This window comes from Chionomys nivalis, chromosome 6, assembly GCF_950005125.1.
Source record: "Chionomys nivalis chromosome 6, mChiNiv1.1, whole genome shotgun sequence".
NCBI lineage: Eukaryota > Metazoa > Chordata > Mammalia > Rodentia > Cricetidae > Chionomys > Chionomys nivalis.
In genome coordinates, this window is record NC_080091.1 from 10,791,860 (window position 1) to 10,818,529 (window position 26,670).

Consider the following 26,670-nt stretch of genomic DNA (forward strand, 5'->3'; position numbering starts at 1 on the left):
CAACCTCCCGCCTCAGTTTCCCCAACAGCCTCGGAGCCCTCTAGCTCCAACCGGAGCACAAACCAGGGGCTTGGTGTCTCCTCCACCCCTCAGTGGGCCAAACCTCTCCGCCCATCCCCCCGGTGACCAATGGGCTGCGGCGTCTCCGCGCGGGGCGGAGCCCGGTTACCCGGAGGAGGTTGTGCCGAGACAGGGCAGCCATGGCAGGTAGGACGCTCTGTGCGGGCGGGGACAGGGCAGAGGGGTGCGATCTCTGCAGCCCGTCGCTGTCTCGTTGCAGCTCCCGAGCCTCTGTCCCCTGCGGCCGTGGCCGATGAAGCGCCGGAAGAGGATGAGGACGACGCGGAGGCCGAGGACCCCGAGCGCGGGGCGGGCAGCGGAGCGCGCAGTGGCAGCCTCAGTGGCATTGGAGGCAGCACGGTTGGGCCTGGGCTGACCCTGGGGGGCGCGCTCACGAGGCGCGCGGTCACGCTGCGGGTGCTGCTCAAAGACGAGCTGCTGGAGCCCGGCGAAGGGGTGCTATCTATCTACTACCTGGTGAGCGACCCCCAGAGACCGTTCATGTCCTCCACTGCTCATGCGTAAGGGGAAACTGAAGCCCAGAGCCTGATTCTCACAATGCCGTAACCGTAACCACAGCCGTCTGGGTGTACGAATAACCAATTGTGTGATAGCAGCTTCCCCATCAGTAAAATGAGGTCTTCCTTCCCAGGTCCTCTATGAGTACTGTTTAAAACGATCACGCTAAAAACTTTCTTTGTGGTGCCAAAAATGGAACCTGAGCCACGCCCCCCCCGCCCCTCACTCAGAGATTCTAGGTGGGAGCTCCACCCTTGACCACGCCCCTAGTCCATCATTAGGGAATTCTAGGTAGGGGTTCTACTTCTGAGTAGAAGTCTATTATAAAGTGTTCCTGGAAGGCTTTGTACTTGTGGTCTTTCAGCCTCCCCAGTATCTGGGCTGACAGTCGTGCCTTGCTATGTATGGTCTGGCTGCTGTTTAACTTCAAAGCTGGGTGTTGAGTGCCGGGATGCGGTACTGGTGTGACAGATGGTGTTTCTAGGAAAATGCCTCTTGTGAGCCCTAGAAGAACATGGACGCCAAGCCTCAGGGAGCATAGAGTCAGGAATCTCTGGGAGTGGGCGTGTCCCAGCCCTCTCTGTCCCTGCAGGGCAGGAAGTTCATTGGGGACCTGCAGCCGGATGGCAGGATCCTGTGGCAGGAAACTGGACAAGTCTTCAACTCACCCAGCGCCTGGGCGACACACTGCAAGAAGCTCGTCAACCCGGCCAAGAAGTCCGGCTGTGGCTGGGCGTCAGTCAAGTACAAGGGCCAGAAACTTGACAAGTACAAGGCTGCCTGGCTCCGCCGACACCAGCTGCATATGCCAGTAGCTGCTGCTGATGAGGTGACTACAAGCCTTTACCTGTGGTGCGCTGCGGGAGGAGGTGTGCAAAGGCCCTGGGGTAGGACACGGCCTTGCATGTTGCAGAAAGGTGGCTTGAGAGGCTGAAGCAGAAAGCGCAAGGAAGGAGGGAGGCAGGGAAGGGCAGACAGGGCCAGCAGGGCCTCCTCGGCTGGAGGAAGGACTTCAACTTTGACTCTAAAGGGGGTGGGAGCCATGAAGTGCTACGGGCAGAGGGAGCTGCGCCTTGGGCACATCTGCTCACCATCACCCTCTGGTGGTCACTCAAGGCAATGACATCCCGCGCTCAGGCCTGGGCTCCAGAGAGTACTTGGGGGTATGATGAGGCGCTCCGCTATCTTACTGCTGCTCTAACTCCACTCCACCAGAGTCCCACCAGTGAAGGGGAGGAGGAGGAGCTGCTACTGGAGGAGGATGAAGATGATGTGCTGGCGGGGGTCTCAGCAGAGGACAAAGGCCGCAGACCGCCTGGGAAGGTCTCTGAGCCAGGTGAGGGGCCACAGAGGAGGGGACTGTGATGCAGGAAGCTGGCTTTGATGTTTCTTAGGCCTGATTTCACTCTCTGCTTGTCTGGCTTGGAACTCACAGAGTGTCTGCTTCCTGAGAGCTGGGGTCAAGGGTATGTGTTAGAGGACACCTTTCAGGACTTGGGTCCCTTCTACCATGTGGGTTCTGGTGACCAAACCTAGGTCATCAGGCCTGGTTGTAAGACCCACTGAGCCATCTTGCTGGCCCCACTTCCTCTCATTTCTTGGGTATCCTTGCTTCTTTGCAAAGAGAACAGAAGGGGGGGTTCACACTGACTTCTCTCGCATCCCTCTCCCCAGAGGCCACAACCCTGGGCAAGCGCGTGGACAAGGTCCAGGTGCCGGTGCGTTACTGCATGCTGGGCAGTCGTGACTCTGCCAGGTCAGTTGCCCCGGCTGCCCTGGTTCTGGCTTCCCTGGTGCCTTTGGTTGGTTTGGTCACAGAGACAAGGATCTGGCAGGGCCTCAGGAGGCGGTAGGGTTGGGAAGAGCCTGAGTTCCTGAAGCCCTGGCACCCTTCCCGCCACTCCAGGAACCCCCACACTTTGGTAGAAGTCACATCCTTTGCTGCCATCAACAAGTTCCAGCCATTCAACGTGGCCGTTTCCAGTAACGTGCTGTTCCTCTTGGTAAGTGACCAAAGTCATTTTGCCTGGTCATCCTCCATGTCAGGGGAGAAGGACCTCGCCGGCCTGGGTGGGGGCACGGAGGAGTCGGGGATATGATATACAACAGGTACTCCTTAAGTGCTTGCTATCAGAAAGTGATCGGAGCTCCTTTTCCCTTTGGTGCTGGGAACGGACACCAGTGCCTTTCACACGCTAGGTGCAGGCACTGCCGCTCATCAGGGAGTGTCGTCCCTAGGAGAGTGGTAGGTGCTCGGTAAGAGCTGAGCTGGCTCTTACACTGACACAGGAAGTGCAGTCTGTCCTCCCCCTTCGTCCCCAGGACTTCCACTGTCACCTGACTCGGAGTGAGGTCGTGGGCTACCTTGGTGGTCGCTGGGACATCAACAATCAGAGTGCGTACTCGGACGGGGCGGATGAGGGCACGCCAGGGGCAGGACTGACGGCTTCTTGTTCGGAACCCCACAGTGCTGACCGTGCTGAGAGCCTTCCCCTGCAGGAGTCGGCTGGGGGACACTGATACGGCGGCCACTGTTGAAGAGGAGGTGAGGGCTTGTGGGGGGGCTAGCTGTCTGGTGGCCAAGGACAGTGGCCATGCTCTGCAAATATGGGAGTGTGGGTGCCCATGTCTGGGGTGGAAATGCTGGCTTGGTGCTTTACATAACAAGGGCTTTTGCTGTGTAGCCCAGGCTGGTCTAGACTGAGGCATCCTCCTGCTGTACCTTTTAAGTACTGGGAGGATAGGTCTGTTGCTATGTTTAAATGGAATTTTTTTTCTTGTTTTTGAGACAAAGTTTCTCTATGTAGTCCTGGCTGTCCTGCAATTTGCTCTGTAGAATAGGCTGGCCTCGAACTCAAGATTAGCTTGTTTCTGCCTCCCAAGTGCTGGGATTAAAGGTATGCAACCAATACCACCCAGCCAGCTAGATGCACTATTTAAATTAGAAAAAACAAAAGCCGGGTAGTGGTGGTGGCTGGTGGCACACGCCTTTAATCCCAGCACCCGGGAGGCAGAGGCAGGCGGGTCTCTGTGAGTTCGAGGCCAACCTGGTCTACAAGAGCTAGTTCCAGAAAAGGCTTCAAAACCACAGAGAGACCATGTCTCGAAAAACCAAAAGAAAAAAAAGTGTGTTTATGTAGTGAGGTCAGAAGAGGGCATCTGATTCTTGGAACCGAGTTACAGGGGTTGTGAGCAGCCTATGCTGGGAATTGAACTGTGGTCCCCTGCAAATGCAGCCAGTACTCTTACTCACTGAGCTGTCTCTCCTGCCCCAGATGTATTCGTTAATCATACTTCCTGCCATAGTTGGGGGGGGGGGAGAAAACCACTTAACTGCCTTTGTGTGAGACTCGGGGTGGTCCCCACCCCCAACCCTAGTTTCTCTGCCTCCAGATCCACCAGGTGCTGTTCCTTCGAGGCCTGTCCCTGGTGGGTTGGTACCACAGTCACCCACACAGCCCCGCAGTGCCCTCCCTGCAGGACATCGATGCACAGATGGAATACCAGCTGAGACTACAAGGCTCCAGCAATGGCTTCCAGCCTTGCCTGGCCCTGCTGTGCTGTGAGGCCCCAGCTGGGCACCAGGTTGGGGGACTCACCCTACCAGGACCACTGGGTCCCCAGCCTCAACCTGTCTTTGTCCCCACAGCCCCCTACTATTCTGGGAACCCAGGCCCTGAGTCCAAGATCTGCCCTTTCTGGGTGATGCCTCCCCCCGAGGTGGGTAAGCTGGAAGACGACAAATTGAGGGTGTGGATGTGAGTGGGTACAGCAGGGTCGAATCTGGGCAGATGTTTGGGGGCTGGAGAATGTGCTGTGTCTTAGGCAGGGAATCCAGTTTGGGGCTGTGTTGAGCAGCTGTGCCTCAGTAGTATTTCAGTGGCTACTCTTGCGCCCTGGCTTCCCACATCCCTTAACTTCAGACCCTAGACGCCCCTGGCACAGGAAAGGCCTCTCTGACTGGTCCAACTCCTCCTAGCAGCAAAGGCCCAGTGATTATGGCATCCCTATGGACGTAGAGATGGCGTATGTCCAGGACAGCTTCCTGACCAGTGATGTCCTTCAAGAGATGGTGAGCCATCTTTCTGTGGCTGTGGTCCACTTGTTTTACTTGAGATATGGCCTTCCTATGTAGCCCAAGCTTACGATCATTCTTTCAGCTTTCTCAGTGCTGAGATGACAGGTGTGCCTGCAGCACACCTGCGTGTGGCTATTTTTTAATGACTTTTAGTCATCCCTGAGGGATCATGGGTGTGACTTCTTGGGAGGAGCCTGCACTGTGGTGACATGGAACCTAGCCCCTCCTGGCAACTGAGGGAGCTGCAGAGCAAAGAATGGACAGGAGCCAGATGTGCTGCCCTTGCCCTGTAGGTGCTGCTGGCGGAGTTCTACAAGGGCGCCCCTGACCTCGTGAGGTTCCAGGAGGCCTGGAGCCCAGAGCATACCTACCTGGACAAGCTCAAGGTGAGACTGTGCAACTCTGCAGCCTGGGTCCTGTGGGGAGCACAAACCACTTCCCAGAGTCTCAACAAAAGACTTCCCCAGAGTCTAGGGGAAGGGAGGTCACAGGACCTGGGTGGCCAGGTGAACCCTCTTGCCAACTACTGACTCCTGCATGTGGCCTGAGGTCCCCCCCTTTTGTGTGGAGTTCACCCAGGAGGGTGCTCTGCACTGTACGTCGCTCAGATTGTGAGGCTCAGTGGGGCACACTGTCAACCAGCACCCAAAGGCGTGTACACGTGTGGGGAGGGTGTGTGTGTCTTCTTGTAGGTTGGCCTGGGCTACAGAGTCAAGACCCTGCTTCCAAATCCTAACCAAAGAAATTTCTTACAGAACCAGTCTTGGTAGCCCAGGCCTACCGGGTGCTGTACCCATTCACCCTGGCAGGGCCTTACTTGGCTTGTAGCCCTAGGGGGTAGGGGATACCTGTCCAGGGCAGAGCCTGACCCCAGTCCTGCTGTTGCAGATGTCCTTGGCCAGCAGGACCCCAAAGGATCAGGGCATGTGCCATGTGCTGGAGCAGGTCTGCAGCATGCTCAAGCAGGGGAGCTGAGGCCATGTGGGCCCTGCTGTCCTGGACCAGACTGGGCAATAAAGTACCCACGCACGGACCTGTGGCTGGGGTAGGACGGCAGGCGGACCCTTGGGCTGGATAATAAAGTCTAAGTACCCACAGCATGAGCCTGTGGCTGGGGGGAAGTTAGGCTCTGTGGGGTCCTTGGGCTGGGGTGGGGTGGTAGGGCTGTGTGGGCCCTTGCAAGGGGACAGGGTCACGCTGAATTAAGATGGGGCAATGGCTGTAGAAAGAGACATTTAATACTTTTTAAAAAATCAGGAGTAGAGTTCACTTCAGCCTGGGCTGGAGCGGGACATTGTTGCCCACTGGAGATGGGAGTGTGGCCCCACATGCCAGGGTTGAGCCATAGGTTGTGGGACACTGTGGAGAGGAATGTGACTGAGCCCAGGCTGGAGGCCTCACTTGCTGGCACCTGGCAGGGTATGATGCAGAGCTGGGGCTGCGGCAGTTCTGCTGGTCGGAGAAGGGACCTGCCAGCTGCCTGTGGTAGCCTACAGGTGCAGGGTCACATGGACAGGTACCAATGGAGCTGTCTCAAAGGAAAGTGCCAGGGACCTGGGAATGTCCTCTCTTCGGGGCCTTTATGCTTGGCCTTCGGCAGGGCTGAGGCTGGTTCTGTGGTCCCGTGGGAGGTGTGCACATGTGTGTTGTGTGCACTTCTGCACGTATAGCTGGTGCTAAGCATTTCTGTGTGTCAAGTTGGGGTACTGGCCAGCCTCAGCTTACAGGATGGGGACTCCAAGGGCCCACCTGCTTCTGGGGAGCCTGGAGAAGGGGCCAGGGCCCATCGCCAGCAACGGGCTGGGAGGGTTTGAAACAGGTGGGAGCTGCCACCATCAGGAAGGCAATAGGACCTCAGGGTGGCCCTTCCCAAGTCTTAGGATGGGGGGCCCAGGGCTGGGAGAGTGAGGAGGGTCCCCTGGAAGAACGTTAGTGTTTCTAGAGCACCTTGGCGTTAGACTGCTGCCACAATGTGCAGGGAGTCGGTGCAGGCGTGGTCACTGAGGCAGGGGCACTAGCACCTGCACATAGCTGAGCGGGAAGAAGCCCGACTGGCCGTGCAGCATCCCCTCGTACCAGTTCTCATCGATCTGGTTGGTGAGTGTGATGAGGTCGCCCTCGCGGAAGCCCAGCTCACCGTCATTCTCAGGCTCAAAGTCATATAGTGCCTTGCAGCTTGGCTGGTCCAGGGGTGCTGGGATCAGGGTAGGGGTGTCAGGATAGGACAGCAGATAGGCCAAGGCAGGTGGAGGTTGGCCCTGCTTTGATACTTTGGTGACCCCAAATAAGCAACGTGCAGCAGCTGTGGTAGTGGTGGGGGAATGCTGTCCCCTCTTTCCCTCTCTCACCCCCAAAGACAGCAGCCACTTCCACCCTGGGACACTCACGCATACTCCTGCTGGGGGTCCTGGCGGGCTTGTCTGCTGATCTGAATGACGAGGAAGCTGTTTGTGGAGGAGGGTAGGTGTGAGTGGCTGGACAGCCATCTCCAGTCCAGGGAACCTGCTGTGGGGCTTTGTTACCTGTGATCTTGGGTGCTGGGGCGGAGGGGAATCCCCCATTGGGCTGCTCTGGCTCTCCAAGGTCGAAGGGCTCCCGCGGCCGGGGCTTGAACTCCCGCCTGGGGCGTGAGGAGGCTTCCTGCACCCTGCAGGAATGGAAAGCCCAGAGTTCCCACACCCCTCTTCTTCCACCCTGTTTAGTGAGGATGCACAGGGACATCCCTGGCCACCCAAGAAGCGGCCACCTGACAAAAGCAGGTCAGGAATGTGAACTTGGGCGGCTGGCCCAGCTAACTCCCTCGTCTTCTCATTCTCTGGCTCCCGCTACCACTGCCATCTCCCTTCTGGGCCCTACTGCTATTAACACACACAGCTTCACTGATAGAACCCAGCATCAGGCAGGGCACAACTGAAGCCTGTGCCTGGCCTGGCAGGTTGGGTGCACAGCCCATGCTCGCCAGCAGAGGGCGCACAGTAGTCACAGGAACTGCTGGGGGCAGGAGGGAAGCCACCACTCACCGACGCTTCAGCTTGTCTGCCAGCTCCTCCAGGATCTGCACTGCCTGCCGATGGTAGTCCAGCTGGGCATCCACCAGGGCTGAGAGCTGACTCACCTGCTCAATCTGTGGACAGGAAGGGGCCAGATGACATGGCCATGCACCTGCCCTGGAGGACCAGCACCCTAGCCTGGGAGGGCAGCCCCCTCATCCTTGTGGAATGGTGTCCTGGGTCCTTGGCCCGCCCAACACGCACATCAGTCTCCAGGAGGTTGTGCATGCTGGTCTCTGCCACCTCCTTGGACTCCTCAAACTTCTCCAGGGCCTGCCGCAGCTCCTCATCAGGGATCTTGCCCTGTCGTTTCTTCTTGTAGTCAAAGTCCAGGCGACGGCCCTCCAGCTTCTTCAGGTGGTGCTGTGGGTGCAGACACGGGACACGTGATGGAACAGCAGAGCTGCACGGGGCACCCTCCCCGCCTACCATGGGCCCAGGCATGGGGCGGCACCTGGATCTCCTTCAGGTCCTTGTCACACAGATTCTGCAGCGGGTCGATGAAATTCTGTTTGACTTCGATGTCCAGTGAGTCCTTCACCTCAGCCAGGCGCTTCATGGACTCTCCTGCATCCAGCAGGGCATCACCTGCAGGGAGGGGAGGAGGTCATGGAAAGAGTTCCCCACATGCCAAGGCAGGGCAGAATATTGGACATGGCTGCCCTCCCTCCCCACCCGACCCCTCAGCTGCCCCTCACCAAAATTGGACTCTCCGCCCAGTTCCTTGCCGTGGCGGACCATGCATTCGCCCAGCAGCCCCTCTGACTGTGGGTAGCCAGGGTTCTTCACTTGGCCCCGGATCTTCGATACAGTGTTCAGCATCGTCAGCTTAGCCCGTGAGGCTGCAAGGGAAGAAAGACAGCCCAGGTGGGACACCGACAGGCTCCTTTCCCCTGAACCAGGACCACATATCCTGCACTGGCCAGTGGGCCAAGTGACAGGAGTGTCTTCTCATGCCCTCCCAGGGGTTTGGCAACTCAACAAAGAAGGGACCAATCCCACATGTCCCTTCCCTAAGGCCTCCTCAAGAAGTGTCGTGGAAGCCGGGCGGTGGTGGCGCACGCCTTTAATCCCAGCACTCGGGAGGCAGAGGCAGGCGGATCTCTGTGAGTTCGAGACCAGCCTGGTCTACATGAGCTAGTTCCAGGACAGGCTCCAAAGCCACAGAGAAACCCTGTCTCGAAAAACCAAAAAAAAAAAGAAGTGTCGTGGAGACTAGAGGCCATGGTCGTGGTACTGCAGTCTGCTCCACGGCCCTGGACTCCACCTCCTCCCATCTCCAACCTGTGCCCCTGGGAAGATCTGGCCCCACTGCACACCGGCCCAGCAAGTCAGCAGAAGCAGAAGGGACCCTTGTATGTGGTGGCAAGGAGAAGAGAGGTCAGGAGGGCCACGGTCACCACTTCCGGGTGACCTACCTGGGTTGGGCTGCAGGTACTCGATGGTTCTGACCAGCACCTCTGCCACGGCCTTGCTGGTAACATCCACCTTCTGCGAAGAGAGCCAGTGTTGGAACATCGGACACCGAGGCAGAATGGTGCAGGCCCCTTTGTCCTCCAGAAGTGTGGACTGTGCCTGGGACCCCTACCTTTTCCATCTCTTTGAAGTCATCGTCCAGCTTGGTGCCCTCAGCCCCGCCAACCTTCTCGCTGACCAGCTGTTGGGTAGAAGGAAGGAGGCATGTGAGGGCACAGGAGGGGACAAACAGGCTGACGGGGAGTCTGGGTGCCGAGCCAGTGCTGGGGTGTGCTGTGATTCAACCCAGCACCTTGTGAGGACTGTTCACTTTTCACAGTTATTGGGTTGACCCGGTCACTTTGGGAGAGGCAAAGCAGGCCCCATGTGAGCTTGTACCATGTCCTACGTATATGGGTACTACAGGCTTCAGGAGACTCCTGTGTTCCTGAATCCTTGGTGCTTGCCACTGTAACATTGATACCCACAATAAGGATGGCCCCTCAAGGAAACCAGAACTTGAGAGCCTGGGGTAGGGTGCTGGAGACCCAGGTATATGGCAGAGAACCCCAAGTGCCTATGTTATCTGAATGCGGAACAGTGTCTATCGCCCCTCTGGGGCACGAGACCTCATGCTCCCCCAGTCTGTCCACCACAGCCATCCTCACTCATCATACCCAACCTCTGGGACAAGCAGGCAGCTATTGCCTGGTCCCCCCACATGGGGTATGCACACCCCATATGTAGAACAGCAGACTGGCCTCCCGAGAGAAGGATGCCAGTGAGGCTTTCATGGGCCACGGCCTTGGTACCCCCGACTCTGACCCTGATATGGGCAAGGGTTTTGCAAGGGCCATGTGGTGCCTCATACCACAGGCAGGGGCAGTAAGGAGGACTGTGTAGAATGTCCTGGGAGGAAGTGACCAAAGACATCAGGAAGTGACCTCCCAGCCCTGTGCCTGTGAGTAGCCTTCAGGCTCTCTGGTCTGCCCATAGAACAGGGCTGCTTCTGGGGTTCCCCAGAGCCTCTCTCAGAGAGGACAGGGCTTGGGGTAGTGAGAGACAGGAAGAGAGTAGGGGCCCCCACAGCCCCTGTAGCTATAGTTCTCCCTGAGCAGGCCCTACAGGCTACCTCCTTTGGGTATTCCCAGGGAGCCCCATTGGCTTTTACAGGCCGGTTTCGCTTCTCCAGGCTGAGCAGAGGCAGGATGTCGCCCACCACAAGGCCTGGCTCTTCTGGTAAAAGCAGAGAAGTGAGGCAGGGCCACAGCTTCCGGGGGACAGCACCTGGGCCTGGGGACCTGGAGTCTCAGGTAGAGCAATGAGGCAGGAAGAGGGGAGCCTGGAGCATACCTGTGATTTGGGAATCCAGTCTCCCCAAGGCCCAAGAGCTCCACCGGGGCCCCCATCCCTGCCACCATACACGGCACAAGCAAGCTGCACCCTCACACTCTGGGCTCAACAGTGCCCTCCATAGCTCCTGGGCATGGAGGGAAAGCGGGAGAACAGACGTCTGCACTCCACAGAGCCAGAAGACAGGGTGCAGGTCCATTTACAAGTCTGCAGGGACCATCGCAGCTGCCCACAGCACAGCAGGGGTTGCATGGTGGCAATGCAAACACCTAGGTTCTCAGCAGAAAGTGCCAGCTCTGTGGGAGGCCACATTCCTGCTAAGAGCTGCCTTGCTGCAGGCACCATGGGGAGCAAACTGGGTAGTGGTCAGCTAAGCCCAACACCACCAGGGACCTTAGCTCAAGGCAACATGCCCCAAGACTGCCCAATCCTCTGGCCAGCCTGTTTCCACAGATTTGTCCCCTCTTAGAGGACAGGAGCTGGTGGGTCGGCCACATCTGCTGGGTCTGCCTGGCACAGCCTCTGTTGACAATGTCACCTGTAAACCAGGCACCTGGGGTGGGGGTACGCAAAACAGGGAGATGGGTCTCCCAACGGGATCACAGAGGCTGAGGTGCCGCCAATGGGTAGAGACTTGCCCTGAGCATGAGACCCCCAGCTCTGCTCCAGCATGGCCAGACTAAGTATGGCAGGGGGAATGCTGTGGATGACCAGTGCAGAGGAGCCATGAGGGAGGGGACAGAGAAGCTAGGCAGAGTGAGGATTCTGCAAGAAACATGGGAGCTGCCCTGCCCTGCCTGGCCACCACCCTTGGACGGTCATGTTCCTTTATCATAGTAAGGAAAGGTGATTAGTGGCCCTGGGAGATTCAGTCTGAGCAACAAAGATAGTGACGCTAAAGGGGGTGGGGTGGGCAAAGGGTGGCTCCACGCTGCATTTCGTCACAGTGACCCAGAGGGTCAAACTAGGGCCTAATGTCCAATACCACAGTGCATGAGAAATGTCTATAGAGAGCCATGCTGTCTGGTGGACCCAAGCTTCATGCACAGCAGCTCTCAGCCTATTCCTGGAGGGACCTGGCCACAAGCGAGAGTATGGGGCAGGCTGACATAGGTGAGGGCCGTCCTGTAGGGCACGAGGACATTGAAGGACCCGACGGTGTAGGCAGAGGCTCACCCGCTTCAGTTTAGCAGTGGCAGCATCACGGCAGGCACAGCACTCACAGGATGCTGCGACCGTCCGCAGGACACTGGGAGCCCGTGTCGGCCCCGAGAGCACAGGTGCGGGGGTGGGGTGTGGCGGCATGGACAGGACATAGGGTAGAGAGGCTATGAGGGCAGGGAGGTGTGTGGGTACCACGCCAGGCCCCTAGTGGTCACCAGTTCATAGAGAGAGGGATAGCTTGCAATCTAGCCTTCTGTCCTGCTATACGTAGACTCTGTGTCCCCAGATGGGGACCTCAGGGCAGGAGCAGCCTGAGCCTGGGGGGTCACAGCCACCCCTTTCTCAGTTTCCACCCTGTACCTTCCTGCTGAGCGGAGCCATGGAGCCCCATACACCCAAGCCGGACCTACCCCATGCCTATGCCTGGCTCTAGGTGGGGAGCAATCAAGGATAGAGCAGGCCCACTGAACTCTCCAAAAAGGGGGTAAGTATTGTTGACAGAGACCCAACTCAAGTGTCCTCCTCAGTCAGGTGCCTCCAGTTCCCCAGAGGCACAGAGTGAAGGCCAGAACCCAGACCTTTGGGTAAGGTTCATCTATAAGCTGCTCGAGTCCCCTGCCTACACGCTAACATGGGAAGGGACAGGCTGGAGAGATGACTCAGTGGTTAAAGGCACTGACTGCTCTTCCAAAGGACCTGGATTTAATTTCCAGCACATACATGGAAGCTCATAATTGTCTGTAACTCCAAGATCTGACACCGCACACAGACATACATGAAGGCAAAACACCAGTCTACATAAAATAAAAAATTACATAAGAGCCGGGCAGTGGTGGCGCACGCCTTTAATCCCAGCACTAGGGAGGCAGAGGCAGGCGGATCTCTGTGAGTTCGAGGCCAGCCTGGTCTACAAGAGCTAGTTCCAGGACAGGAGCCAAAAAACTACGGAGAAACCCTGTCTCGAAAATCCAAAAAAAAAAAAAAAAAAAAATTACGAAAGAAAAATATTTTAAAAAATAAAATGGGAGGGGACATGCAGGAAGGTGACTGCCCCATGGAGGCTCGTGGTCCCTGGAGGTAATAGCACACCCCAGGGTCAGACACAGGTCTCCATTGCTCAAAACAGCAATAGCAGGATGTGGAGAGAGCAGGGTGTCAACAGGAGCCACCGCTGTGTCCAGGAAGGCATCATAGGCCCTTATCACACATCACAGGCTCTCATAAATATTTGGAATTTGCTGGTTGTGCAAGCCACTGCCTCCTTTTGTGACAGCAGGCATGAAGGAACTTCCTCTGGCCTACCAGGAAGTCCCACACCTTGTGCCGCCAGGGTGTGGTGATTCCACACCACAGACTGCCTCGGTTAGCATGAGTGGCAGTGGTGCCTGCAATCACTCCGATCTCCCGGTGGGAACTCTAAGCAGGTATCCCAATGACCTGAGCAGGCTCCCAGGGGCATACAGGGAGGAGGCAGCCCTTTGTGGTGGGCTAAAGCTCGTGTGGGAACTGAACTTTGGGAGCCATAGACTGTGGGCTCTCAGGTGGAGATCACCAGGACAAGGGCTGCATTAGAATGCAGCAGAATGCTCCAGGCCTCCCATGATGCTGTAGACTCTGGAACAAGCCACCTGTGGGAGTCTGGCAGCTGGGGTCAGGTCAGGCCTGACTTTGCCAAGGGCCTCCTCTTTCCTGACATGGCCAAAAGACACCTGAGGCCCTACTCTGGACCCTAGGCAGTCCCCACTGCCTTCCTAAGACAGTCTGGGGTCTCAGTGTTGGCTGGGACAGTAGGAATCTGCACAAGGCCCCACACAGCCTGGTCCACTGTCTGTCACTTCCTGTTTGTCTCCAAGTCTTTCCAGACTGCATTCATGGGAAAGATTTGCTCAGCACCCGGTGGTCACCAGTGTCTCATCTTAGTGGCCTGGTAGGTGTCCCTCACTGCCCCAGGCCTAGCATACAAGGACACCGACAGGCTCTGCTCTTCATGGGCAGAGTGGATGATGACTGCACCCCACAGCCCCTTCTCTTGCTGCCCCGAGAGTTGAGGGCGAGGACCCAAGATCAGCAGAGGTGGCTGACACCACAGAGCCTTAGGCCAGAGGAGGTGGTGGTGGGTGGGCAGGCTCACCCCAGGCAGTAAATGGTCAAAAGGTAGAAAGTAGGGGTGGTCTCAGGCATCCTGCACTCCTTACTCTTCTGAGCTGGGCAGGGCTCCTAACCCTCTGTCCCACAGCATGAATGGTACTGGCTGGCCCTGTGTACACTTGGCCTTGGCAGAGGCTGAGAGGAAGTGATGCCTGATGGTAACTGCCCTGGGACCCACTACCCAGGTGGCTCTTGGCCTGGTCGATTCAGCTTTTCATCTGTCGGGTGAGGCAGGAGGGCTGTGCCTTACATGCTGGAAAAATCAACTTCAGACGAAAACTCAGAAAAAGAAAGAAAAGTCAAACCACAAACAAATGAGGCAGCAGTCACCTGAGGCCCAAGGGCGAGCTGCTGCTGCTGACCCGAGGGATGGCCGGCCTGGCTCCACACATGCTGGGGATGAGGGAGGGGTTCACGGATGCAGGGCTGAACAACAAGGCCCACCTGCCACCTGGAAGGCGGTACCCGAGGCCACTGCATAGCCCTGGGAGCACAGGCTAGCTCTCAGGTGTGAGTCCCAATAGAAGTCTTAGTTCCCTCATGTAAGAAAAATGGGGGAGACAGATCTAAGCCCCTGAACCCCTACCCCACCCACCCCTCCAGCTCTGAGGAGTCACAGCCTCAGGCTCCAGGCTGCTTATCACTGGCCTCCCTCAGCTGGGGGTGCTCTGCCCCTCCCCTATTATTTTCTGTCTGAGCAGCCTTCTGTGGGCCATGCCAGAGTTTCTGCAGCTCTTGAAGTCCCAGCCCTGGCTGTCTTGTCTGCTAGAATCCACCCTGCACGTGTTCAGCCCTCTCTTGCTGCACCTTGGTGGCCTTAGAAGTAGCAGGAGTCAGGGCTGTTGTCCAGTTCCCACAGAAACCTCCCGCACCATGGCAGAAGGTTCTAGAAAGTCTGAGAAAATCAGGAGACTCTTGCTCTGCACTCTAGGGACCTGGATGGTGGGGGTGAGGTGTGGCTGTGTCACAGGACACAAAGGAAGAAATGAGAGGTTTCTTTGAAGAACAAGAGGAATGGCTCAAGCCTTGCTCAGCCTCCCGAGACTACAATTTGCACCAATCACAGCAGACCTGGGTAACAAGGGACAGACACATGGGCAGGTAGAGAGCCTAGGCTCTGCAGTCCAGTGACCTGCGGCGAGCTGGGTGAGTGAGGCGGGGACTGGCACCCCCACTGCTGGGGGTCTGCTGACCTGGCTGCAGATGCTGAGTTAGATGCCAGACCAGCAGACCATGGGCACTGCATATTTGGTTTTTTTTTTTTTTTTTTTTTTTGGTTTTTTGAGACAGGGTTTCTCTGTAGCTTTGAAGCCTGTCCTGGAACTTGCTCTTGTAGACCAGGCTGGTCTCGAACTCACAGAGATCCGCCTGCCTCTGCCTCCCGAGTGCTGGGATTAAAGGCGTGCGCCACCATCGCCCAGTTAGGCACTGCATATTTGTTGAGATAATATTTACTGAGATAATAAACTCTCAGTGTGGCAAGGCTAAGTCACCATAGGTGTGCCCACAAGGTCTGGTGACACATGATAGGGAGAAGACTCTGCTTGGGAGCCTGTACCTCAGAGCTGGGATGAAAGTCCTGAGCCAGTAAGGACAGCACTCTCCTGGTATCGCAGAGGCCCTGGGGTTCCATCTTCAATACCCCAAACAACGACGAAATCCCAGACCCAGTCCTCCTGCTTCAGCTCCCTCAGCTGTAATGTGGGTGGAGCAGCACCTGAGCAGCCACTGTCCCACGGAGGGGTGGGGAGGCAGCGGCAGAGAGACCCTTCTCTAAGCAGAGGCATGATGGGCACACCTGTCACCCCAGCACTCAGGTGGGAGCTAGGAGGACCAGGAGTTCAAGGTCATCTTCCCCTGCACAGTGAGTTTGAGGCTAGCTTGCTTTTAAAAAAGCAAAGCAAGTTGGGTGATGGTGGCTCATACTTTAATCTCAGTACTTGAAATGCAGAGGCAGGCGGATCTCTGAGTTTGAGGCCAGCCTGGTCTACAGAGCGAGTACCAGGACAGCCAGGGGCACACAGAAATCCTATCTTGAAAAAAAATAACAAACAAGGCAGAACTTGGGACATAGCTCAGTGGCAGAGCAACTGCCTGGCCTGGCCAAGGCTGTGTCTGATTGCCAACAGTAAGTGAAAGAGAACTCAAGCATGGGCACGGTGACGCTCTACAGGCACCCAGCCCTTAGCCACACTAGACAAAACAATGAAGAGGGGTAAACCCCCGCCTCAGCTGCACCCAGCCCTGGGTACCAGTGACACCTACCCAAGCTCCTCAGGGTAGGGAGGGGACTGTGCCCTATCAATTGCATCATTGATGGCTGCATAACAAGGATGGGGTGAGGGAGGCTGGGAACCCCACATGTCCCCACAGCGGCCAACTCATCCCTGCGTGGTTCACTGCCTCTTAACCCCTGTGCAGTCAGCCTGGTGACCACACCCTTCTAAAGACCCTACTTTCCCTGTTCTGTCTGGGTAGTTATGTCCCCACCTCAGGTAAGGACATGGCCACCCTCAGGACACTGAGCAGACTCTGAGCCACAAGCTGATGGCTCTCGCGCCTACTCCCGGCATTCACTGGAGAAAATGCCCACACCCCAAGTCTCCCGACCGCCTCCCCTACTGTGTCACACTGCCCAGTCTCAGTCCAGGATGACAGCAGTACCAAGCCTTCCTGCCCTCGGTCCAGCTGCAGGGAGGGACCAGCTGTGCGTGGGGACAAGTACACAGCATGGTGACGCTTGGGTGGCATCTGTGCTTGGTGCCCTCTTCTTCCCACATCTGAATTCTAGTAGGCCATGTGTTCCGTGAATCACTCAGCCTTCCTACAGGGGCCGCCCATCATTGGCCCTATCAGTAAGACAGCACTGCACACACTGGGGATGCTCGCATGCTGACCCCAGGTCTGCCCTGTCCAGGTGCTGCTGCTCACATAACTTTTTTTAAGGTTTTTTGAGATGTTTCTCTGTACAGCCCTGGCTGTCCTGTAACTTGCTCTGTAGACCAGGTTGGACTCAATTTCACAGAGATCTACCTGCCTCTGCCTCTTGCCTCCAAGGGCTAGGATTAAAGGTGTGTGCCACCACCATCTGGCCAACAACTATTATCTTTCTCTGTGAGGTTCAGGAGGGAGAAGCACACCCATTCAGCAGGCCATGGGCAGCACTATGTCCGGCCGAGGGCAAGAGTGGGCAGGTGTATGGAGGCAGGCGGAGAAGAGGGACACCAAGGGGAGGAGCCCAGTCAGTCCCATTCTGTACAGGGCACCAGGTTCAGAAGTGCTCACCCTTCTACAGCCCGTACCCGTGGACACAGTCAGCCCCCATCGCTGCAGGCAAGTGCTGTTAAGGGTTATGGGGTATGGGACACCCTCTGGACTAACCTGGCAAGCTGGGTTTTCGGGACAAACCTGAACACCACCAGCTCCGTGAAGGACCATGCAGTGGTGCCTGTGACCAATGGCTTCTTTTCAAGTGGGCAGTGGTAAAGTATGCAGAGCTGAAGGTCGGTTCTGCAGAGCAGAGGATAAGCAGGGACCCTGAAGGGACCCCCATAGCCTTCGGTTAGTAATGGGGACAAAGATTCAGGGCACTGGCTGTCTTCTCTCACAAGGAACTGACCATCCTAAAGGTCCAGGTACTGGGCCTGGTCTTCAGAGCAATGAGTGTGCCCTTGTTGGGGACACAAAAGGCCAATGGGCAGGGACTGGATCTCCCGACTGAGCCAGGACAAGCCTCTCTCAGGCATGTAGTTCAGTGACTAAAGCAGGGTGACCATGGCTCTCAGAGAACTCAACACATTCCCACAGCCATCAGCACAGGGCCCTTGGTTTGGGAGGACACTGGAGTCCGTCACCCTAATCCATGGCACAACACCAGCATGGCAAACTAAGTTTCTCTGGTCTGCAAGGCTCACCCACTTCCTCACCCTAGGGACCGATAATGCAGAGCACTGCGCTAAGGAAGCCACTAAAAAGCACATACACCGACTGGAGCCCACAGTGTGGAGGCCGCAGTGTCCTTTGGTGGAAGGCTTTGGGAGCTGGGACAAGACAGCATGGCAGTCTCTGGTCCCACAAGGAACACAGGCACAGATGCCAGCTCAGACCCCGGTCCTGTGTGTGTGCCAATCCTGGGGATGCAGGGGAACTGCACCAGGCAGCTGTGCTGGGAATGCAGAGGCTGGGTGCCAGGGGCTCAAAGTGATGGGCATGGCCAAGCACAGGAGTCCAATGGGTCTCTGTCTTCAATTTATGGTGATCCTCCTGCCTCTGCCTCCTGAGCACTAGGACCCCATGTTCTGGCTGGCAGTCCTGATTCTCAGAGCACAGGGCCAACTGTGTACCTGGGAGCCTCCTGAGCTGTCTGCAGCTCCCAGGCACGGACGACATGGCAGGGTGGCTAAAATATCACACTCCACAAGGGCTTAAACACACGGTACCTACCCATGGGTCTAGGCTTGGATAGGGTCACACCAACGGAATGACTTGGTGATTTCCCAGGCCAGGATCACAGAGAGACACAGATACAGTCACAGCAAGCAGGCAGAGCTCCCATAGAAAGTCAGGGCACCCGTGCAATGGGTCAGTCACATGACAACCACATGCTGCCCCACTGTAAAAACAGCGAGACTCGCTGCGCCTTTAATCCCAGGACTCGGGAGGCAGAGGCAGGCGGATCTCTGTATCTATGAGTTCAAGACCAGTCTGGTCTATTGAGTGAGTTCCAGGACTGGCTCCAAAGCTACAGAGAAAGCCTGTCTTGAAAAAATGAAAAAAAAAAAAGAAAAAGAAAACAAACAAAAAACAAAACCAAAAAAAAAAAAAACAAAACAAAAAACAAAAATCCACATGTCTTCCACCTCCGCTAGGACAAAGGACAGCCAGGACAGTGGTGACTCATGGACAGGTCACACAAACCAGTTTTCCAACCACTGCTTAGCAGACATTGGATCATGATCTGCCATGTCCCGTTGACAGCGCCCCATGCCATCTTGCTGTACCCAGCCAACAGAACTCATTCTAGATCTCATTAGAAACATCTGTGTCTTACACTGAGGAAGGGAGATGACCCGTGTCCCGCAGGTCTGGGGTGCACAGCCAAGGGACAGTGCAGCTTGCCACCTCACCAGGCTCTGCTACCAGCTGGTATTGTGCATTGCTGGTGAGGGTAGAAAGGACCTCAGAGAGCTTCTCTACTCACTGCTGGGCTGAGCCCTGACAACGACATCACATACTGTCCTGCTGAGAGTCAGCGGGGCTGGACTGCACTTGGCTACTGACATTGTTGGCCATGGTGATGTCTGAACACTTTGTAAGACAGTCTCTAAGAGAAGCCACTGACTACCAACCCGCCCTCCTGGCCCCTGCAACCTTGCTGCCCCCAAGTCCTCCAGTGGCTACCAGTTGTCTTCTGACACAAACCTGCTAGACCCCAATTTCCCTGAGATCGTGGGTGCAGGGTGGGGCTGGACACCGGGGAGTTAGGATGAGGCTGACAAGGGAAGGTGACTGACTCCCAGAGGAGGTATGTGGTGACAACAATATTCCTTCCCATGATGATTTTTTTATAGCTACCTAGGGCTAAGAGAAACTTCTGGGTGGGCATGACTGAGCTTTGCAGAGCTCCTAAACCTGCCACAGACCTGGGCATTCACTATGGAGCAGAGAATTCGCTCCGCCACTCTCTCCCTGTGTATCTGAAACTATAGCTATCTACTTGCATCAAGCAAAAACATCAAGACTCCCCTCCTGCCGTGGAGTCAGAGCCCCTGCCCAGACAGGGGGTAGGTGGGGCTCCTCCCCAGTCACTACCCAGCCCCCTCACTGGGAGATTCTAGATGAGGATTCTGCCAATATGTCACAGTCTGGAAGAGCCTACTAAAGGTGGGTTTAAAAGGGAGTTTTAAGCTGGACTTGGTGGCGAACACCAGTGGCCTCAGCACTTGGGAAGCTGGGACAGGCTGGGTGAAAGAAACAATGTCTCAAAGTAAGTAAGTGAAGTTCTTCCTGTGAAGGAAGGGGTCGGGCTGTGGAGTGAGGCCCGGCTCCTACAGAGGTCTGCAGGGGTCGGCAGGCAAGCTGGGGAAGGGTGGCTGGAGTTACACTCGGTGCTGGGATGAGGGTCATGGGCGAGGGAGTGGTTGGTGTCAAGGAATGGCTCACAAACAGCACTGAGATGGAGGGAACCTAGGGGACAAGGTGGCTGTGTCAGGCAGTGTGCCACAGCAGGTGCATGAGGTGCAAGGCAGGCCACGTAGACCCAGGCAGTCGGTGTCCCCAGCAGTGGACTAACGCCTGAGCTGAGGGTGTATGGAGACTGGTGTTTCCCAGCCGAGTGACCTGGCCCCTCCAGGCCTGGCTGTCCTCAGCCTGCTCCATCAGCTCCTGCCACCCCACGGTTCCAAAGCTCGGCCTAGTGCAGCCTCTCCCGAGTGCTGGAGGTGCATCCTAAGGCCAGAAGGCTAGAGCCAGGCTAATTCCTCTGTAAGACCAGTCAGACCTGCTCCTGGCCAAGTTTCAAATGACCCAGTTCCCTCAAGTGCCCAACAAGTCAGGCCAGGGACACTGTGGGAGGCCACAGAGAGGAAGCCCCATTCTTAGCTTTGAGCAGGAGGCCACCTTGGTGTTGCCTGTGATCAGCCTGTCAGCTGGCACCACAAAGCAGGACACGGGCTTGGCGTGGCCTGCCTGTAGGAGTATGCCACGCAACAGCAGAGTGTATCTGATGACATGAGAGTGGCACCAGAGTGCCAGGGCTGCCCCACTAAGCACTGAGACGCCAGCAGCCAGCCATGTCTGTGATGGAACGGGCGGAGGGTAGAAGACCAGGCAGGGCGAGGTGCATGAGGCACAATGCACAGAGAGGTGGGGCAAGCACAGTACAGCTCGGCGGGGTGTGGGCAGAGCTGTGCAGACTGGTCTGATGGCACACAGGACACCCGCCTGCCAGAGAATGCTAGGGGACAATACAGACTGGACCCCAGAAGTCCTTTTTGGCCCTTGAGCTGTTACGTAGTTACACAGTTCTGGGCACGGTCCCCATGCAGGCCAGGGACCCAGCTCAACGTGGGTACAGTCTCCACTCACAGACTTGGTGACCCAGGCCAACGCAGTAGGGCACCTGTCACCTGTGTCACCCTGAAATGCTGAGTAAACATGCTGGTTCTCAGGAGTCAGCCACCCCCCACACATCCCAGGGGGCTAACACTGAGGATCAACCAGAAAGGAAGGAACCCGCCTATGGGAGTCCTCCAGAGAGGTCAGCCGGCAGGTGCTGAGTCAGGGCCGTGGAGGAAGCCACAGCTGTGTTCCTTCGGTGCTTGGGAAGTTGTCCCATGACCCCCAGGGGCTCAAATCAGCAGGTTTTCTAGGAGCTGAACGGAAAAGGAAGATGAGGCATCCTGCGGACCTGCAGAGGGCAGGAAGAGGGAGCAGAGGGCACCCACCCAGGCAGCAGGGGTGACCCTGGCAGGAAGAGGCTGAGCAGGGCAGCTGCCAGAAGCTGCAGTTCTCTCTCTAGCTTTTCAGGGAGAGCTCAAGAAAGGACCAGACAGCAGAGACCCAGCCATGACCCCAGCACAGGGTGTGAGTGTGTTGTTAGCCTAGGTGATAGACTGAGACCCCATCTCACAAACAAAAGCTCAGAGGAATAAAGTAAGTAAACAGGGGATGAGATGGCTCAGCTGGTACAGTGCCCGCCACAGTGATCTCAGCTTCCATATGAAAAGCTGGCTGTGATGAAGACTGGCAGTTCCAATGCTGCTGGACATGGGGACCCTGGCCAGCCACGCTAGTCTTAGGTTCTAACAGTGGATGGTACCTCAGGTTGACCCCTGCCCACCCCCACAAGAAAAAGGAAAAAAGTCCTGGGCTGGAGTTGGGGGTGCCAAGCAGAGAGCCAAACCTGGGCCTGGTTCCCCTCCCCACACAGCTGCCTGCTTTGGCCTCTCAAATCCTACCAGGGAAGTGGGATGTGCAAGAGCAGAGAGGGTGCAGCTGTGCCTGGTAGGGGAATGGACACATATGCACACACAGAGATACATGTATGTGCATTGCATGCATATACACAAAGCAGGGGCCTCTCTAGAAGGGCACAGGCTAAAGAACAGGGAGGAGGGGAGTGGGCATTAAGAGGTGAAGTGGCACACTAACAGGGACACTCAGATACCATGTCCCTAACGGGATGATGGGGATGGGACACAGTGGCTGCTATGATGCTCTGGGCTGGAGCTGCCCAGGCTATCTAAGCATGGTGGGGGTGGCTTACCACACCCAGGTGAACGATAGCTGGGGCGCTGCATTGGGAGCCCAGGGCTCTGACTCAGGTGGACTTTCAGCTCATAGATTAAACGTGGCCTCAAAGTGAGGGCCGGGGTGTCACCGAATGCCCATCCGCAAGAGGCCTTGTGTTCCGTCTCCAACGAGGAGAGAGAGAGAGAGAGAGAGAGAGAGAGAGAGAGAGAGCGCATCACAACTTCAAACCCACAGAGTCCTAAGTCTGCAGCCCCTCCTAGCCTTCAGGTCTTATGGGTGGGGGCGGAGGCTCACCAAGCACTTGCCTGGTACCCCACAGCCACACAGTTGCCAATTTTCTTCCTAAATCAGACCAACCAATCCTTCTTTACAAACTTTCCCTTTCTCTCAGGCAAAAAGCAAGCTGGGGGGGAGGGGGGATGAAGTCCGCATTCCGGGGGGTGGGGGTGAAATCCGCATTCCAGGTGGCACAAGCACCATATTAGTTACACTTCACCTCCAGGCCATCACAGAGTGACCAGGACACCAGTCAGCTCAGCTAATAGTGAAGGCACCCAAACAAACTTCTGAGCCACCCACAGGCCACTTCCATCTGCACCCAGACTTCCTCAGAACCCTCAGTCCTCCACACTCACACCAGGGTGAGGAGACAGAGGGAGCCACCATCCCTCCACTGCCTCACCTGTAGGAAGTGAAACTCCCAACTTCCCTCAACACCCAAGCTCATTTGACACATTCACATTTACCTGCAGGCTCAGCTGGGAGATGAGCTGGGGACCTGTGACTTTTGTATCAATGGGACCAGAGCCGCAGTCTTACCTGCCAGAAGTTGCCTATGTTACCTATCCTGCCTTCCAGCTCCATCCATACCTTGCCTCAACATCCCGAACCTCTTTCTATAACCAGTCATTTCTGACTCTTGCCAGGTGGGCTGAGGATTCTTTTATCTTTTCTGTGACAGAGTCTCATGCAACCCAAGCTGGCCTCAAACATACTATGTAGTTGAACTGATCTTCCTGCCTCCACCTCTAGATGGCAGGAGTGGGCTCCTACACTGCGGGGGGGGGGGGGGGAGGGGGGGAAGGAGTTGGGGATGGAGCCCAGGGCTTCCTTACAAGCTAGGTGAGTGCTCTGCACACTGAGCTCAGTCTCTTGTCCTGCTGGCTCTCACTATGTAGCCCAGGCTGGCTTGGAACCCACAGGGATTGCAGGCAGGCCCTGTCACACCTAGCCAGTAGCTTCTCTAATAAGAAATGATATTCCGGGGACTCAGACCCCGGAGGTGTTACTTAGCAGAAAAAAGAAACACAGGAGAGAGACCCAGCTGAAACAGTGGGATGTTGAGAAACTGGGGAAACTCCTATCCTACAGAAGGCTGGGCTGCGAGCCATCTGTGTGCAGCTCTTTAGAGCTGGCTCAGACTCCTGGGCACAGCAGTCATTCTTTGGGACAGGGCCCTGGAATGTCAAAACAGTAAACTGATCCTCAGCTGAGCTGGACTTTCCAGGTTTGTAGGCAGGCTGGATGGTGGCCCACCAAGAGGCAAAGTCTGGTGGCCGCCCCAATGGGTCCCTCTGTCAGTGCCTGCTGGGAATCAGCAGGGGAGGGGCCTCCAGAGACTTCTCCAGCTGAGGGACCTGGAGCCACAGGGATTCAAACAGGAGGACAGCCTCAGGCCCAGGCTGACATCCCATTCCAAGGATCTCAGGCACAGAGCTTGCTTGCCTACTGTACTTCCTGCACGGGTGCAAACCCACTCACCTCCATCTGAGGGCATGCACTGCAACACTCAACATTCCTGCACTTCCTTCTTTAATTCGCCCCCCACCCCCCAGTCTCCCTCCAAGGTCCACAGATAGAGCCCAGATGTCTTTATCCATTCCTTTTGGTCCCTGGGGTGAGAGCGAGCACCAGCTGCCTGCTCCCTCTGGCTGGGCCTCTCCAGACCATGGGGAGAGCCCTTCTTGCAGGCACAGCCAAGCAATTCCTCACACTGTTGCTCATCTCTCTGTGGAATCTCCTCGCGCCAGTACCACACCCAGAAGTCTCAGCCTGCACTGCACGGCCACAGGATTAGCACATCTGGGGCTTCTTGGAGCAGAAACTAGGCAATGAACTGCATGTCACAGGGCTCCCTGCACGGACCCACGGCTTGCAGGCCTCTGAGTGGAGTTTCATTACATACCCCTGGAACTCCCTTTGTAGACTTTCTACTCTAACAAACCAGGGCTTCCTGCATGGTAGGTAAGCACCCTACCAACTGAGCTACACACCCAAACCATCTGCTGCTGTTCTGAGATACAGACAAGTTATTACTCTGTAGACCCGGCTTACAGCTAAACTTGGAGCTAAAATCCTGCCACAACCTATCAGACAGGGGGCCACACTAAGACAACAAGGCCAGGCCCTGTTCCGTTCTCTGCATTTTGAGAACTACTTGGGAGTCCTAGAAGGGGAGCGTGGCTGTTCCAACATCCTGGACTGGGACAGGCCTCTGAGCTGAGAGTGGCGCCGGAGGGGATGCACAGTGAAGACAGGCTTAGACAGCCACGCCGGTCCTGACCCTGGGACCTCTAGGGTGACAGGCACGGCAGTGTTTCTGGAACTCACTTGGCCATGAACTTTTGATTCTCCTGCCTCAGCCACCTGGGTAACCCCCAGTCTGAGATCTGTCCCACATAAAATACATCATCAAGCAGGGGCCATAGCTTAAGGTAGAGCATTTGCTACTGTGGACAAGGTCCTGGGTTTTCACACACAGAGAATGACAGAGAGAGAGAGAGAGAGAGAGAGAGAGAGAGAGAGAGAGAGAGAGAGAGAGACCAACCGACCTGACGGGAGGAAAGACAGAAGAAACCCAAAACAGACAACAGAAAACTCAGCTATGAACTTGGCAATCCACTTGTAGAGAATTTATCTTACAAAACTAACCTCACTAGTGAGGCTTGGTACAACTGTTTGTAACCCAGCACCAGGATGCGGAGACAGGGGAATAATGAACAAGAGGCCACTCCAGCCTGAGACATATGACCAAGCCCCAGCACCCAGAGGCCGAGGAAGCAGGCTCACAGTGCCCAGGAGTTCAAGGCAATATAAGACCTTCAATACATGAAGGCAAGTTTGAACTGTGGCATTCTGTCATCCCAGCACCCCGGAGGCAGAGGCAGGAGGAAATTCTGGGCCAGCCTGAACTACTAAGCAAAACCTTGTCTCAAAAAGCTAAGAAAAAAGTTCCAGAGGGCTGTTAGTTACAGGTTGTCAGAAGACATCTGTTGTCAAGATGATCAGAGCTCCTCCCAGGGGGTGAGGCAACAGATGCCCACCTGGAGAGCTAACTCCTGAATGTCAACACAGCAGACAGAATGCAGAATTTCAGTTCAGATTCATGCTCCAAGAAGCACTGAACCTGAAAGACCAAGTACCCAGGAGTCGACAGTCTGGTACAGCCATATCAATGTAACTTTCAAAGAAATACATGTGTTTCGGAATGGGGACACAAAGCCTGTGACATTTTGTAACAGAAGCCTGGAAAATTACTTTTCACTGTACTTTATAATTCGGTATTATGTCTACCAACAGATTTTTCTTTTTTATTTCATTTTTGAGACAGGGTCTCCTTATGTAACCTTAGCTGGCCTCAAACTCTGAGATCTCCTTGCCTACCTCTGCCTCCAGAGCGCTGAGACTAAAGATGTGTACCACCTGGCAAGTGTTTGGGAGTTTTTCGTTTGTTTTTGCAACCCATCTTAGAGATACTGAAGAAAAGAGATGGGACAGATTTTCTAAGCCTTGTGTGGACTTGGTAAATGTATCAAGATTTTTTTTAAAAAAAAAAAAAAACAACCTAGACACACATTTCCTATGGCATAAAGTTATGTAGTGAGAGTCCGGATGTACACAGCCTGGAAACCGGGGTTCCCTCCTTCCTCCCTGGGGTCCCGAGAATCGAACTCACGTCATGAGGCTTGGCGGCAAGCCCCTCGCGGTGGAGCCCTCTAGCCGGCCCTCCAGAGCTTTTTAGAGCCGCCTAGACGCGCACACCCCGTGCCCCTGCCCAGTCGGAAAACGGGTCTCCTCTTCCCCGCCAGCCCTGGGGGAGCCAGCTCGGCTCGCCCGCGGTCCCCCGAGCCAGGCCCAAGCCCCGATCGCCCGGCCGGGCCTCACCTGGCTCGCCTTGTAGAACTGTTTCTTTAGCCCCGCCACCGACATGCCGCCTCCCTCCGTCGGTCGTCCCGCCCGGACTCAGGTTTCCGCCGGTGCCGCCGAACCGACCTCCTTCCTCCGCGCTGCCTCCGCCAAAGCACTTCGCCAGCTCTACGCGCCCGCCCCGGAGACGCCTCAGCCCGCTAGCGCGCACGCGCGGCCGGAATATTACATGGCAACCGCATACTTCCGGTGCCGCCCCCACCTCGTCTCACCCCCTACCCCCGGAATCCGCGCGCGCGCTCGGCCTCTCTGTGAGCGCGCGTGCCCCCTGCAGGCCGGAGAACGCATTGCGGCTGGAAGGTAGGCGAAAACCCGCCCACACCAGCGAAAGAGGCCAGAGGCGGCTACCTCTGCAGCCGAGGCTATAAAGTCAGTTTGCGTGTC

The 26,670-nt window shown here is 56.2% G+C and overlaps 2 protein-coding genes across 2 annotated transcripts; one reads left to right on the forward strand and one right to left on the reverse strand.

The window, feature by feature from the left end:
- Positions 1–186: 186 nt before the first annotated feature.
- Positions 187–5,781, forward strand: Mpnd (MPN domain containing). Its single transcript, XM_057771454.1, has 13 exons — positions 187–207; positions 260–537; positions 1,172–1,408; positions 1,795–1,915; positions 2,254–2,335; positions 2,486–2,582; positions 2,902–2,974; positions 3,048–3,124; positions 3,973–4,141; positions 4,229–4,299; positions 4,562–4,651; positions 4,951–5,043; positions 5,546–5,781. The coding sequence occupies exons 1-13, from the start codon at positions 201–203 to the stop codon at positions 5,630–5,632; spliced, it is 1,482 nt and encodes a 493-aa protein (XP_057627437.1). The 5' UTR covers positions 187–200; the 3' UTR covers positions 5,633–5,781.
- Positions 5,782–5,873: 92 nt separating this feature from the next.
- Positions 5,874–26,429, reverse strand: Sh3gl1 (SH3 domain containing GRB2 like 1, endophilin A2). Its single transcript, XM_057771456.1, has 10 exons — positions 26,245–26,429; positions 9,296–9,364; positions 9,126–9,198; positions 8,406–8,549; positions 8,162–8,295; positions 7,912–8,070; positions 7,678–7,781; positions 7,180–7,304; positions 7,045–7,101; positions 5,874–6,851 (listed from the first exon to the last, which is right to left on the reverse strand). Exons 1-10 carry the CDS (start codon positions 26,287–26,289, stop codon positions 6,655–6,657), a joined length of 1,107 nt encoding a protein of 368 aa, XP_057627439.1. The 5' UTR covers positions 26,290–26,429; the 3' UTR covers positions 5,874–6,654.
- Positions 26,430–26,670: the final 241 nt, after the last annotated feature.

Excerpts from the sequence above, each read along its gene's own strand:
- Sh3gl1 (XM_057771456.1), bottom strand. The coding sequence starts at position 26,289 with ATGTCGGTGGCGGGGCTAAAGAAACAGTTCTACAAGGCGAGCCAG. Across the intron at positions 9,365-26,244 it reads AGTTCTACAAGGCGAGCCAG|CTGGTCAGCGAGAAGGTTGG; the intron begins GTGAGGCCCGGC and ends TCTACCCAACAG. Across the intron at positions 9,199-9,295 it reads ACTTCAAAGAGATGGAAAAG|AAGGTGGATGTTACCAGCAA; the intron begins GTAGGGGTCCCA and ends CTCTCTTCGCAG.
- Mpnd (XM_057771454.1), top strand. Across the intron at positions 2,336-2,485 it reads GGCAGTCGTGACTCTGCCAG|GAACCCCCACACTTTGGTAG; the intron begins GTCAGTTGCCCC and ends CCGCCACTCCAG. Across the intron at positions 4,652-4,950 it reads GTGATGTCCTTCAAGAGATG|GTGCTGCTGGCGGAGTTCTA; the intron begins GTGAGCCATCTT and ends CTTGCCCTGTAG.